Below are 14,213 nucleotides of genomic sequence, written 5' to 3' on the forward strand. Positions count from 1 at the left end.
GGCAGTCCCTGTCTGTTGTTTTTCTCTAAATTTTGAACAAACCCATGATGCTGTGTGTTGTAAGGTTATTAACAATCCCCAGGCACCATTGACAGCAGTGGCTAGTGCCTAAAACTTACATTCCACCAGCTATATCCCCTTCCAATCTGCCCCTTGATATGCTGTTTTCCTTCTTCATTTTCCTTGCAATATAAAGAATTCACGTTCTGAAAATAACGTTGCCAACTTACAGAACCAATTCAAACCAAACAAATAAATGAGAAAGACACATCAACCAAACTTCAGCCCTGAGTGTGAGACACAGGTCTACACAACAGACTCAAAGCACACGCTGTCCAATTTACTCGCTGCATATGCCTGTGACTAACTCTGATGCTCTCTTCTCTACTGCTACGCAGCCTGTAATAAACTTCTCTCTCCACAACATACCAGGGAGCCAAAACATAAAGGAAGAGAAGGCTACAACAGCCAGCACTCCTGCTTGTTGCAGCAACCTGAATGACCAGATATCGCAAGCAGCCGTGCTGAGGTCCTACAAAGTGTCACCACCTACAAGGTGATAAGCTAATTTGGAAGACCCATTTATGATGCCTTAATAAAGTTCGTACATAGGATATGGTCCAAGTGCCAAGCCAAAGATGGAGTGCATATATTAAAGCATCCTTTCCCACTGACAGATCCTGAAAGCTAGAAAAAGAAAAAAAGAAAATTCCACTGCCTCGTGCCATCCTTGATTTCTTCCATCTGAAGACAGAATCCTAAAAGCTGTTTTTGCAACTTCATGTTAGTCTTTTGTTCTTTGTAATCAGCTAGAAGGGTTTGCCTTGTTTAATAATCCCATGGCTCAAAGGTACCAGCCATTTACCAGACAGACAAGCAAAAGCCATCTTGAGGTTATATTTTGCCCATATTCTTCCATGTGTACATTACAAATAACACACGGCAGTAAATGGCATCACATGCATCCAGACTCTGGAGCCTTTGTTTATAGGAAATCTCAATAAACAACTAAATGGCTATCAATATGAAGCATCTTTTCCTTTTCAAGGCAGTCAGTGTTTATAGTCCAAGTTTCTTGTATTGCTAACAGTCAAGAAACAGCTCCAGCACTCGCTTCATCTGGCCAATCACACCTGGTAACACCTGTCTTTTCACATTCTCGGTTTTATTCATTCTTTATGTTTCTCTTTACACAATACCCCCGCAGGACAATATATCTCCAGCATGCTTACGGATTCGATCCAAAGCTCACTGGAGTCAACAGAATGACTTCACTGGCTCTGGAGCGAACCGAGGGCCCCAGCTCCGCAAATGGGCTTCCAGCCTGAGGAGGGACTTACGCACAAGTTAGGCATCCCAGCCCAGAACTGCAATCGCAAAATCCCTAACCCTTTAGCTGCTTGCCTTTTAACCATCCAGGGTCTCCAAAAGCCTGAAATGTTTGCAGATTTTTTTCCCCCCCAGTTATCTGTTCCATAAAAAAAACCCAACGCCAACAAACCCTCTGCAGCTACCCATGAAACAGGGCATCAGGGGATAGGTCCCAGCCACTGGGAGCTGGAGTCATTTTATGTGTGTATGTGTATATCTATATGTCTGTGTGTGTCTGTGTATGTCTCTATATGTATGCATATTTGTATACACATATGTATGTATGTATATAAATACACAGACACACACACGCACGCACACACATTTTTTTTGCTCCCCCTTCTGGCCCCAAGAATCCTGATTTTTTTTTCTCCTTGGTGGAAGCAGGGGAGAGTAGGAGAACAATCCTGCCTCCAACACGACTTGTAGCCAGGGATCTGCCGCACTCCTCTGGGAGGTGTGCAATGTGGACTGCTGAGAAAAGGGCCCCAAAGTCTGGCTCCCTCCGTTACGGCAGTGCATAGATGTGCTCTGGATCCCCAGATATGCATGCCTTTTAGTCAGGTGGGTTCAGCAGCAGAAAGGCAGCATCTTAATTTTTGAAAAGAGATGGTCAATGCGGGTGGCACATTACTTAGCCTAACACTGACTTAGCAAGAGACCCAGTGCTAAAAATTTGATGTGGCTATGCTTCACAAACACCAGGCTTGCAAACCATATAAACTGGGAATCATATACTGTATTTTACATGCCTTTACACACACCTCTTAAAGGTGAGCTGTGTAATTGAGTCAGCTCTCTGTATTTCACAGGGGACCGGACCTGAAATTGCCAGCATCCTAAGTAGCTGACCTCCATTCCTAGGTGACTTAGGCCAGCTCTCGGCCCATACGTAAAGTTTCTTCTTCAGTATAACTTTTGCCTTTTCTTCCTCCAACACATTAATATCGTATGCTTTACACATACAGCAGGTTTGGTTTGCCGGAGAGTGGCCAGGACCACATTCTGTTACAGCGTATCAATTAATACAGGAAAAAAAAGGAAAGAAATACCCTTCCAATTTCAATGCAGTTACTTATTTTGGAAAAATAGAGAGAGAGAGAAAGGAAAGGCTTTTGGTTGACTACCAGTGTAAAAGCTGTCCATTTTCCACTAGTGGAGGTCCTCCCTTTCTGGATGATGCCGAAGCCAGCCCTGCCCAGAGGTGATCTCTACCCTAGAAACACAGTCACCCATCGGGTCACAACGAATACTCCTTTTCCAGAACAATCCCATGGACATGGCTCCCAGCACTTTTGTTTCATCTTGAGACAAAGACAGATTTCTCACACTAGACATACCCTATACCATAAAGCCCCACTCCAGTTGCCAGCACCGACAGCCACCTGGCCTGCCTGTTGCACTGGAGCCCCGTGTTCATCATATGCCTGCCCTGCGTGTCACCCCTAACGGGCAGGAATGCCTGCACACACATACACACACGTGGTCCCTGCTGCTCCCAGCAGCAGGACAGGCGCCTCTGCAGCCCGTTCTCACCCCGCTGCCAGGCCCTGCCTTGGCCAGGGCTGGCGCTGCCAGCAGGTGAGGGTGCACAGGGGCAGGGGAGCGGAGATGGCTGATGAAAACGGTGCCTCGCTCATCCTTCTCACTCCTGAGCTGTAGGCTGCTCCCCCATCCCAAACCACTCCGCCATAACCCCGCAACGAGGGGAAACTCAACAGCTGGCAAAAGGCTGATGCTGCTTCAGCACACGCCAGTGCGGACGCCCTCCAAGCAAAGCTTTTGCTCACCCCAACGCAAGTGCGACGCCCCAGGTACTGCCCACCCCGGAGCCCCACTGGCTGTGCACCAGAGCCAGGAGAGGGAACGAGCAATCGGGGGACGTACCCAGCCTCCGTTGTCCTGGATCCAGTTGTGCAGGTGCCGGTTCAGGTACTCTGTCATCCAGGCAGCGATGCTGTCTACGAGGGGAGACATCTCCCTGTTGACACTCTCCACGCACATCACGCCGCCGAACTCGAAGAAGGCCACAATCCTGCCCCAGTTAACCCCATCTCGGAAGAGCTCCTCCACCACCGCCACGAAGCGGCCCCTGGCCGTGAAGGGCGTCAGGTGCAACTGGCCAGACATTTGGGCAAAGTCCCTCTGGTAGCGGCGGGAGAACTCGTCCCCCGCCTGGCGCAGGGTGAGGTGGACAACCTGGGGTGCGGGGCGCAGCCCCTCAGCCGGGGGCACGTGGCTAGCAGCAGCCGAGCCGGGGGGCTCGGGGTGCGGAGACACCAGCCCAGTGTGATCAGAGGAAGTCCCAGCAGCAGCAGCAGCAGCAACCGCAGCAGCAGCAGCAGGAGGAGAGAGACCTGGAGGCAGGGGTGCCCTGTCCTCGCCGGCAGCCCAGTCGTATCCCCGCTGCGAGAGTTTATAGTGGATGTACTTCAGCACTATCTCCCGGTTATCGTAGCCTCTTCTCCCCGGATGAGCCATAATTCCCAAGAGGAAGCAGCAAGCGGAAGGGAGAGAGGAAGAAGAGGAGCAGGATGAACCCAAAAAAGTAAAGCAGCCAGTAATAATAAAATTAATAACACCAAAAATTATAATCCAGTTACTGTATCGGGCACGGTTTCATTCATGGTGGTGTGGGGGAGTTCTCAGGGTCTCGGAGGTACTTTTGTCTTCTCAGTGTTTCCTCCTCGGTTTGAGATGCACGGTATAAATAGGGATTAAAATGTTGTAAATACTTTACTTCCAGATGCACATTTATTACTTATTATAAATTTACTTTAGGACCATTTCCTCCTCGGTGTTGAAATACCTCTTAAAAAATATTATACCGATTCAAAATCAGGTGCATTTTCCCCTAGGTGCTGAACTACCACGGACATGAAGGAGCGGACGAACACACACTGTAAAAACTGCAATTCAATACGATTTGCTAAACAGCCTTGGATGAACGTTAATCCAACGCACTTTAAGCTAGAAACCTCAACACTGCTTTTTTTTTTTTTTTAAGTTACACAAACTAAATTTCCTCTGTAAAGTACTTACTTGGACTATAAATATGTTCCTCTGTCAAGTTTCCTCTAAAAAAAAAATAGCAACAACAAAACCCAAACATCACAAGTCTTCAGAAACGTTTAAGTTCTGGCCGCTTTGATGCTTCAAGTCACCAAGGGGATGGGAAAGGGACGAAAAAAAAATATCTCTACGATTTCAAATGTTTTTTCCCAGACTCCTGTTTAACAGACATCTCCAAAGATGTGTCAAAGCTCAGAAAATCCCGCCTCGCAGCCCGGGAAGACGAACAACCCCAAAGAGACGGAAAATCCTGGAGACCAGATGAACCACATTTGAATCCAAGCTCTCGCAGAAGTGCTCCGTTTTTCCCTCCAGTGCAACGTACAGACATACGCATTTACGTAGTTTCATTCAGACACCGATCGCAGGAGCCCGGTGCTTCCACACACACGCACGCACACACCAAAAAAAAAAAAAAAAAAAAAAAAGAGCAAAATATTGTATGTATTTAGGAAATTAATTCTTTTTCACAAGAAAGAGCGTGAAAAAAAGGATCAAAAATAAAAATAAAAATAAAGAAGGAAAATTGCTTTTGACTGTGGCTCCGGGGAGAAATGCCATTTCCCGAGCAGCTTTGTATCAGAGGAGGAAGAGCCCCTGGCGCTGCCGAGGAGGGGCGCGGACGGGGCGTGTGTGCGGTGTGACTGGTGCCGATGGGGACCGCGGCCGCGGCGCCGCTGCCCGCCCGCCCGCCCGCCCGCCCGCGCAGCCCCGCGCAACCCGCCGGCTCCGGGCGGCTCCTCCGGGCGCTCCGCGCTGCTGCTGCCGGCGGCGGCGGCTCCGGGCGGCGGCTCCGAGCGGCGGCGGCGGGCGCGGGCGGGGAGCTCTCCCGGCGGCGGCGGCGGCGGCGGAGGGGGGAGCGGAGCGGCGGGGGCGGGGAGAGGCGGGGAGGAGCGGAGCCCGAGGGGGAGGCTCCGGCCCCGCGCGGCGCAGCCGGGCGCGGTGGTTTCCTAGAGCTCCGCCTCACGCTTCATTCAAGAAAAGGGGGAAATGGGGAGGGGGGTGCTGAGGAAAAACGGCGGCGGGGGGAGGCAGGCAGCCCCGCGCAGCCCGGGCCCGCCCTCCATCGCGGCGCGGGCCTGGGGCCGGCGGCGGGGCGGCGGCGGCGGGGCGGAGCGGCGCGGAGCCGGGCGCGGGGGCGCGGCGCTCGGGCCGCGGGTGGTGCTGGCGGGGCCGCCCGGCCGCCCGCCCCCCGCCGCCCCCGCGCCCGCCCCCGCCCGGGCCGAGGAAGCGGCGGCGGGGCCGGGCTGGCAGCGCGGCGGCGGCGGCCGGTCACCGCGGGGGCGCCCCGCTCCGCGCCCCGGCCGCCCCGCGCGGGAGGGCTGAGGCCGCTGCAGCTGCGCGGGTTTATTTAAAAAACTAAATAATTTTTAGAAAATAAAAAGGGGGGTGGGGTGGAGAGGAGGAAAAAAATCCGAATCGCCCTTTTTAAGAATAAAACTGGCCCGATGTAGGAGGGCAGGGGCTCCGGGAGCCGCGGGTCGGGGCGGTCTGCCCGGGCAGCAGTCCCTGCGCGGCCGCGGAGCCCGTGCGGAGCCGGGGCCGCCGCTGCTGACACCCCGCAGCCCCGACGGTGCGAGGTCCCGGACACCTGCTCCGCACCCGCCGCCCGCTGGGTGTTCGGGTGTGCCCGGGGGACGGGGGGCTGGATGTTGGGGCTGTTCGCAGAAACGGGGCTCGGAGGTGTCCCCGCGCCCGGCCCGAAGGGGCTTTTTTAGATTGAAGGGGGGGGGGGGGGGGGGAAGGGAAGGGAACTGTTTGGAGATGAGATTAATCTGGAGCTTGAGCAAGGAAGCAGAGGTAACCTTCGCAGTAGGTTAAACCCACAGTGCTGGGAAACAGTGATGGCTCAGCCCCCCCGCCCCCTGACAAGCGGCATCAGGGCAGGGATGAATGATGCTGCGACAGCCCCGGCTGAATCGGGGAGCGATCCCAGGGCAGAGCCAAGCGAAACGGGAGCGGGACGCACTCGGCACCTTTCCCTGCTTACTGAGAGGGGAAAAGAAACGTTTGACGAGTTCTGCCAATTTTTGTCGTGACTGGGATAATAGTCTAGTATATAAACTGCCCTGAACCTAAAGGGGATAAAATGCATAAACAAAGCTGTGAAGCGTGAGTTTGTTTTGACGGGGGACAGAGGGAAGGAATACACGCTGCCCTCCACGTCTCCCTTGTCGGGGTCACGTCCCCTCCGCACGGCGGCCCATCGCGCGCGGTTCGCAGCCTGGCAGCAGCCCTGCTCCGGCCTGAGGCGCTGGAGCGGGGAGGGTGACCTGTTGGCTCTTGCTCCATCCAGAGGAGTGGGGGTCCTGGCCCCCAGACGGGAAGGATTCCCCCTGCACTAAGGGAGCTCGCTTGTGCCCTGGGTGATCCAGGGATTTGTTTCGAGGCCGCACGGAGGAATTTGTCTCCAAGCTGTGCAAACCAGCATCTTGCCAAGTACCTGGAGAGGCGTTCGGGATGTTTAATCCTTCGGGCGTCTCTGATTTCGGGGGGCACGGGAAGGAGCTTGGCACGGTACCCAGCGCCAGCGCTTTCCACCTCCCTGCCAGCCCTCCCGTCCCGTCCCGCCGGGCGCGGAGCACACGCAGACCGCAGAGGAGCGGCGCGGCGGCCGGCCGAGGCCCGGGGGCGGCCGGTGCGGAGCGGAGCGGGGCGGTGCGGGGCGGTGCGGGGCCGGCAGCGCCGTTCCTCGGCGGGCGGCTGTTGCCACCCAGCGGCCGCTGCTCGCCCCGGGCGCGGCGGCCGGGCCCCCCCGCCCCGTCCCTGCCGGCTGGCGGCCTCGCACCCGGGGAATCAGCGGAGTAAGGCCGTGCCCCCTCCTGCGTCTCGTATTCACTCTCGCCTGATGATGTTACCGCCTGCTAAATTCCTGTAAGATGGAGCTTTGAACTACATCGAATCAGCTTGGTTCCGATTTTCTACTCCGGATTGGTATCTGGTGGGGCTGGTTGCAGCTGGTTGTGTTCTTGGGGATTAAGAGGGACCAGGACAGTGGGTGAAATGAGGGCAAAAGCAGCTGATGCTCCGCACAGCCATGGCTCAAGGCACGCCGGTGCCTCCCGGCATGGTTACACAAACACACCCTGGCTCTGGCTGTGTAAAAGGCCTCAGAAAGTAAGGTGTTTGCCATGAGCGGCAGGATGGCTTCAGCTGGCAGAAATGTAGGCAAGGGATCTGTCAACCAAGTAAATCACTGCCTTTATATTCTTGCATAAAAAGAAGAAAAACCAGGCCTCCTCTGAGTACAGAAAGCAACCGTGTAACACGAAATGGTTTAAATGGAACAAGTGATACAGAAAATCAGAATAGCCTAAACCAACCAGGCTACTGATGCAGCCTGTCTCTGTGCTTGTGACTGAATCTAATGGAGTTGGTCCTTCAACTGAAAATACATCAGCCACAAATGTTAAGTAACACAGAAAAAATGTCTGGGTGAGCTGCACAACAATGTCATAGCAGGATCAGTTTTAAAGCCCAGAGGATAAATCAGTGTGGGACTGATGCAGAAAACAAAGATGCATATAAAATCAATGGACTTTTGTAAGGAGAAATTGAAAATATCACTGAATTTGCTTAGGGTATTTAAATGTATTTTGCATGCAGAAATAGAAGTAAGACCAACTAAACAGAATGTACTGAGGGCATATAACCAGTAAAATAAAATTGTTTCAGAATTCATAACCCATTTCTCATAGAAACAGGTACAGCAAAACTTTACGAGATACTCTTGTTTGCAATGGATTTAGTAATGGTGCTTTTTCCCTCAGCTCTGCATTCAGCACTTTGCTAGACGAATGATAGATCCCAGCCTTCCTAAAAGTTTAATAGGAAAACAGTGGTCATGGTTCAGAAGAAAGCTTGCTAATACCAAACACAGCAGAGACTGTACAAAACTGAAAAACGCAAGGGAAAATCCTAGGGACTCTTGGCTTTAAGCAAGGATATTAGGGATTAGTCAGGGGAAACAAAAAGTGTGCCTTGAAGAATGACAAATCAGGACTCTGTAAAAAAGCAAACCAGAATTACGTGCATTTAAACAGTTTCTTGCTCTTAATATGTCAAACGCACTGCATCTGACCTGCATTTCTGGCTGTAATTGAAGGGCGGCATCTTAAAACCAATTATAATGCTACCTGAGTGGGTGATGAGCATCTATTAAAGTGTCACAAGTTTGCATCACAGCACTGCTTTTCACCTTGCTTGTTGGTTTGAGCTTAGGGGGATAAAACAACAGTTAAAAAGACATCCAAAATAAAGGCAATATGGTTCTGGGGGCAGATAGAAGAAACTGGCAAGAGAGGCTCAGGATTTATCAAGGAACACGGAAGGAGCATATAATAAAATCAGCTAATAAATCATTACAGTGCTTTTAGGTAGCTGAAGAACATGCTGACTACTCAAGATCTGATTGTGCAAATCCTTCTGCAGACACATTTACCTTTATGTGAACTGGCCCACCGCAGCTAATCAGACTAATAAGAATTAGCTGTATAAAGAATTGGAACTCAGTTAGGAATACAAACAGAAGCTCACGTAAAAAAAAAGCGCCCCTGACAATTAAAGGCAGGAGCATCAACAACTGGCATCAGTCAGGTCTGGCAGTGTAAAGGACAGATTATTTTCTGGTGATGGCTTTCTTATCTGTGCTCGGGCAACTGACCAACCAGGCAGGATCCTGCAAAGCCTGCTGTTTCTTTGGTAGCTTCCCAGATGCTCGACGAACAGTAGATGCATTATTAACACATGATCTAGAAAAGTTTGTAATGCCTGGCAACACTGAGCTTCCTGACAATCTGAAAGTGGACACCTTTTCCCTGTACCTTTGTATTAACATCAACAGGCTTTCAATAGCAACCCTGGGGCCTGGTGACCTGCCCACCCTTTTATTTCCTTGGCTCATGAGCAGGCATCTCGGAGAGAAGCAAGCGATTGTTTCAAGCCCTGCCTGAGCAGGCATGAAATGAGTGGGGTGTATTTCTGCACCATGTGACAGCACTCAAAGTGAGCAAGGACACTGCCACCTTTTTTGCTGAAAATCTGCAGAGATTTTGTATTCTAGAATAAATCACACACACACCCCCCTCCAAAACCTAAATCTGAGTAACCTCGAAGTAGTATTTAGAGTGGTATAGCTAAATACAATTATGACAACTAAAGAGGTCCTTTGCTTTACAATGCTCTAGCACAGCTTAAATACCATTTATGTGGAAAGAGCCCACTGAGATTGTGCCCACAGGCAGGGAATTTGCACATATGCAAATTAGCAGGCTGCTCCTCATACAGCAAATGGCTCTATGAATGCCAATGGGACTGTAAATGCTTGTTGGTGCTGTGTCCAGTGAGGCATTTGTCTGTGCCACCCACGGCCATGCCTCACTCTGTTCAAGGCATTCAGTGCTTCTCCTTCCCACGCCCGCGTGTACTTGCTCTGCATGCCTTTGTGCCTGCAAGAGCTTTCTAACTTGCCCTGACTAAAACTAACCATCAACCACATGATCTTTCACATTTGTTTCTGTCCATGAGACCACGATACCCACGGACCTACAGCATCTCCGCCAAACTGCATGAAATGCCTTGAAAACAATGCTCTCCTAGAGGCTTGCATTCATGCATGCAATTCTCTGCTGTCAACTGCACACCACCATTTATTGCTAAGGCTCTCACCTGTTTTGCTCAACGTGTTGCCCAACATTGCTATACAAGGTGGTACACAAGGCTTCAAAAAAGTTTTCTGCATGTAAAAAGTATAGGGAAAAGTAGTGCCCACACAGCCTGGATGCATATTTCCCTCATTTTTTAACCAGGAAGGTGGCAGGTTAATCTGAATGAAGTTCTTCATTTCTTCAGAGCGCATTCCTGACATGGGAGATCGCCTTCCATCCTGCCGGTGTTGCAACTGCTACAGGTGTGGAGAGGATCCCTTTTGGCTGGAAGCACTTGCAGAACAGAGAATGCTACTGTAAAATGCTTAAAGCGCACTCAACCTGCAATTAAGGTTTATTTCATGGGGCTTAATTGCGCTCATCAGGAAAGGCAGCTGCATGAAGTACTCAGATAATATCCTTAGGGTCCAACATAGCAAACAGCTCCAGACTTTCAGACCCCTTTTACTGTACTCATCCCTCAACCATCGCCACTTCTCAGAATACAGAGGTCTCATGGTTTGGGTTGGAAGGAGGCAAAACAACCGCATCCAGCTCCGGAAATTCTCCTCTTTGATACCTCTGACTTTGCTATGTGGCAATAGGGTCTGGTCTTTACAGTATCTGAGTTGTCTTGCCACCTTTCGCAAGCTACCAACCTATTCCTGTGATTCGGGATGATGCCGCCCACACTTTTCTTTCTTCTTTCTGCCATGCGAAAAGGAATCAGAGGCCAACTACCCAACTGCAACAGCAGAAGAGCAAGGGAGACTGTTTCAGCACGGAGGAACAAGAAATGGGAAGTCTGCTGGACAAACGGAAACATCCATCCCCAATCCATAAGCTTTCATTACACCTGCTAAAATTTCTCAAAGTAAAAAGGGGGAAGCATTTTGTGAAATAAAGATCAACACACCTTGTTTTAACTCCTTTCTTTGAACCACTTGCTAGCTTTGAAAAGGATATTCCCCTCAGCTGCAAGTTACCTAGAACATTTACAATTTGGTGTTAGGCATTTTTATATACATTATTTACAGCTGGCATCTTTACAGATTTAACACCTTATTTTGGCCATGGGAGTTGATTCTCAGTGCTTGGTAGCATGGTTTAGTGTTTGCCATGTATGTTTTGCTTTCTCCCCTTGTGTTTATTTACATTGCTGTAGCAGCATTACTACAGAATGAACTCCATAGTTAGAACTTGGTTTAAAATTAACACGGGGATTCCCCTCCAAGCTGAAAACAAACTTGTTTTCAACTTTGAAAAATAAAATTTCAGACTAACTTGGTGGTATCCTACCACAGAGGTTTGGTATTCTATTCCTTCAAGGTTTCCCCAAACAGCAAACCTTCCCAAATCACCTTTACAAAATGCTTCCCCCCTGCCCCCCTCCATCAAATTAGATACTCATCTTTGGTTGTTTTTTTTTTTTTTTTTTAAAAAAAAAAAAGTATTTGCACTTTCCACTTCCTTCAGCACAAGTTGCTGTCCAAAAACTTAACAGTTTTATCTTCTCCCCCCACCGCAGACCAGCAACAACGGAAGATTAGCACGGTCTTCTTTTTCACCAATTTAGTGCATTTAGGTTGAAAGAAAGGAAGTAAAACAAAAGAGGATGGGAGGTGTGGCAAGACACACACCTCATTCTGGTCCCTGGCTCTCCTGAGAGTCTCCCCCCAGTGACAGACGAAAGGAAATTACTTCATGAGGTTTTACTACCAGCTTTGACAGACAATCAAACACACGCCTACTCATCAGTGTGCTTGGTACTGGCTGGGCAGAAGAGGAAAAAAAAAAAAAAAAAGGTGGAGTTACCAGATAATTTAGCTTTGTAGCTGGAACCTGCTTATGAAAAGGAACAAAGAGCAATCTACTCTGGCCTGCTACTTTTACTGAAAATGAAAAACCAGCAGCTCCAGTTACAGCATGGCCTTCTTCCATTGCAAAACTTTTAATTCTCCAGCATTCTAAGATCAACATCAGTCCCTCGGCTCTAAAACACGTTTTAGACAGTGCATACTTTCCTCCATCCATCTTTGATTCTGGCTCTCTGATAATTTCATAACAATGTCTTTCTGAAGGATTGAACTTCTGCAATTTCGGATTTACTTTTAGAGTAAGTATCTTAGGGCTGTTTCTCCCCTACTGTTTAGGAGCTAACCATCCTCTCAAGCCCTCCCACCCAGAACTGACACATGCTACAGTAATTTTCTATACAGCTGCATGCTCAGCGGTGGTACAGAGAGCAAGCTACCGCAACTATGATTTCTATTGTTTTCCACTAGGAAAAATGAGCATCGCTTTGCTCGTCACAGTTCACAAGCACTTCAAGACAGCACAATGGATATACCAGCAGCACCTCCTGCGATCAAAGCAGATTTTATCAATCTAATCCCACTTTCATTATGGTTTGACGACACTGGGTCTGCTGACCATATTCAGTTAAATACTTTACATCCTTTACCTGTGCCCTAAGCTGCTAAAATGGAGGGATATATTGCCCCCTCTGCCATCCTACAAGATTAAGGGGGTCTTGCTGAACTAACCCCAGATTTAACCACCAAAACCCAACAAAAGAACACCCCCCCCAAAAAAAAAACCCAAACAACACACCCAAACAAAAAAACCAAACCCACCAAGCCCTGCAAATGAATTTAGTCATTGCTCTTCATGCCCTCAAAGAACTTAGAAATTACAAGCTTTGTTGAGTCTCCATTTATTTTGAGAAATATAAAATATGAAAACTAGTTTACATTTCTGGCACAAAAATGATGAAGCAATAAGCACAAAGTTTCTTTTTACAAATAATGCTATATATTTTTACCATTCAAAAGTGCCTAGTTTTTCACAGCAAATAAAGTTTATCTACCTATACTTTTTTCTTAGTAAAATATTAAATCTATTTAAATTGCACATGAACATCTTGGTGAAGTAAACTATATGTAAAGTTACAATAAATCCATAATTAAAGTGGATGGTCATTAGAAACTACATGGAATGGAAAAGACTATCAAAGCCTAAATTGAGTCTTAAAGATTGACCAAGAAAACAAGAGACAAGACACCAACTGATATGGCACAAGTGATTAAATTATCGACAATTTGACAAAAAGTAATAAAGCCTATCTGAAGTTCTTCACAGATCTAAATACACTGCTAAAACATTTCAACGCAGAGGTTTCATAACATTTAAACCGGCAAAATAGTTTTTCAGCTGCTAAACATTTTCCCACAAGATTATAAGGCATCTCCTTCACTTAATATTGGATCTTAAAATGAGTACATTGGTAGATAGAGAATGTGCATAAGAAAACAAATCTACACCAAACGTTGCTGTAGTTGACAAATTCACTATATTTTGACAATAAAACAGCTGAAAAGTTTATCAGTTAATTTTAACTGCATTAATTTGCAACAGCAGAAACTAGAACATTTTAAAAGATTATTCTTTACTTGTTCCTTCAAAAAACTTGCCTTGTTCCAGTTTCCACAACTGCTGAGGGGCTCAACCTACAGTTTTACTTGTCAATACAGACACTTATATATGCAAAGTTAGGTGTGAACTGAAGTCTCTGCATATCAGGGCCACAACTTTCACCCAGGATTCTCATTCCACCTTCACAATGCTCATGCTGAATCAGATCAGGAATTGCTTGGAGGACTCTTCAGTCAAGAAAGAGTGATTAGCGATCTAAGTTGTCCAACCTGAAATATTTGAAGAGACCCAGCTGCCATAGTGTCTTGTATGTGCTCTGACCTTCTGGATTTTGTTTCCTCTATGCAAACTCTTTAACATTCCAAGTCGAAGATCCAAAAATTCAAGTATCCAAAGTCTTACTGGTTTTAAGTCCTGACCTTCAAGCTTGTGTTGATGTCATTTACATAAACATTTTTCAAATATTTTTTTCCCCTCAAACTACAACATAACTGATTCACTCATTTTGGTAGCTTTTGTAGGTGGTCAAAGGAGTATTTGATTTGCATGAAAATAAGAATTAACGTAGACAATAGGGTCCAAATAGCATCGTTATGTTGCTTTAAGAAACATAGCAATGTTGGCAATGGATGTCTGATAAATGCTCCATTATGTCACTCACATTAAGCAGCACAGAACACACATATGCAC

The 14,213-nt window shown here is 48.1% G+C and overlaps 1 protein-coding gene across 1 annotated transcript in view; it reads right to left on the reverse strand.

Annotated features, from left to right (window-relative positions):
* Positions 1-12,692, reverse strand: part of BCL2 (BCL2 apoptosis regulator) — a 103,938-nt gene extending 91,246 nt beyond the window's left edge. The window contains exon 1 of the mRNA XM_080377840.1: positions 3,259-12,692. Coding sequence (XP_080233966.1) covers positions 3,259-3,852 — 594 coding nt within the window. The 5' untranslated portion in view covers positions 3,853-12,692. The remainder of the gene's footprint in view (positions 1-3,258) is intronic.
* Positions 12,693-14,213: the final 1,521 nt, after the last annotated feature.

The sequence above is a fragment of the Falco punctatus genome (genome assembly GCF_963210335.1).
Source record: "Falco punctatus genome assembly, chromosome: 3".
In the NCBI taxonomy this organism is placed as follows: Eukaryota; Metazoa; Chordata; class Aves; order Falconiformes; family Falconidae; genus Falco; species Falco punctatus.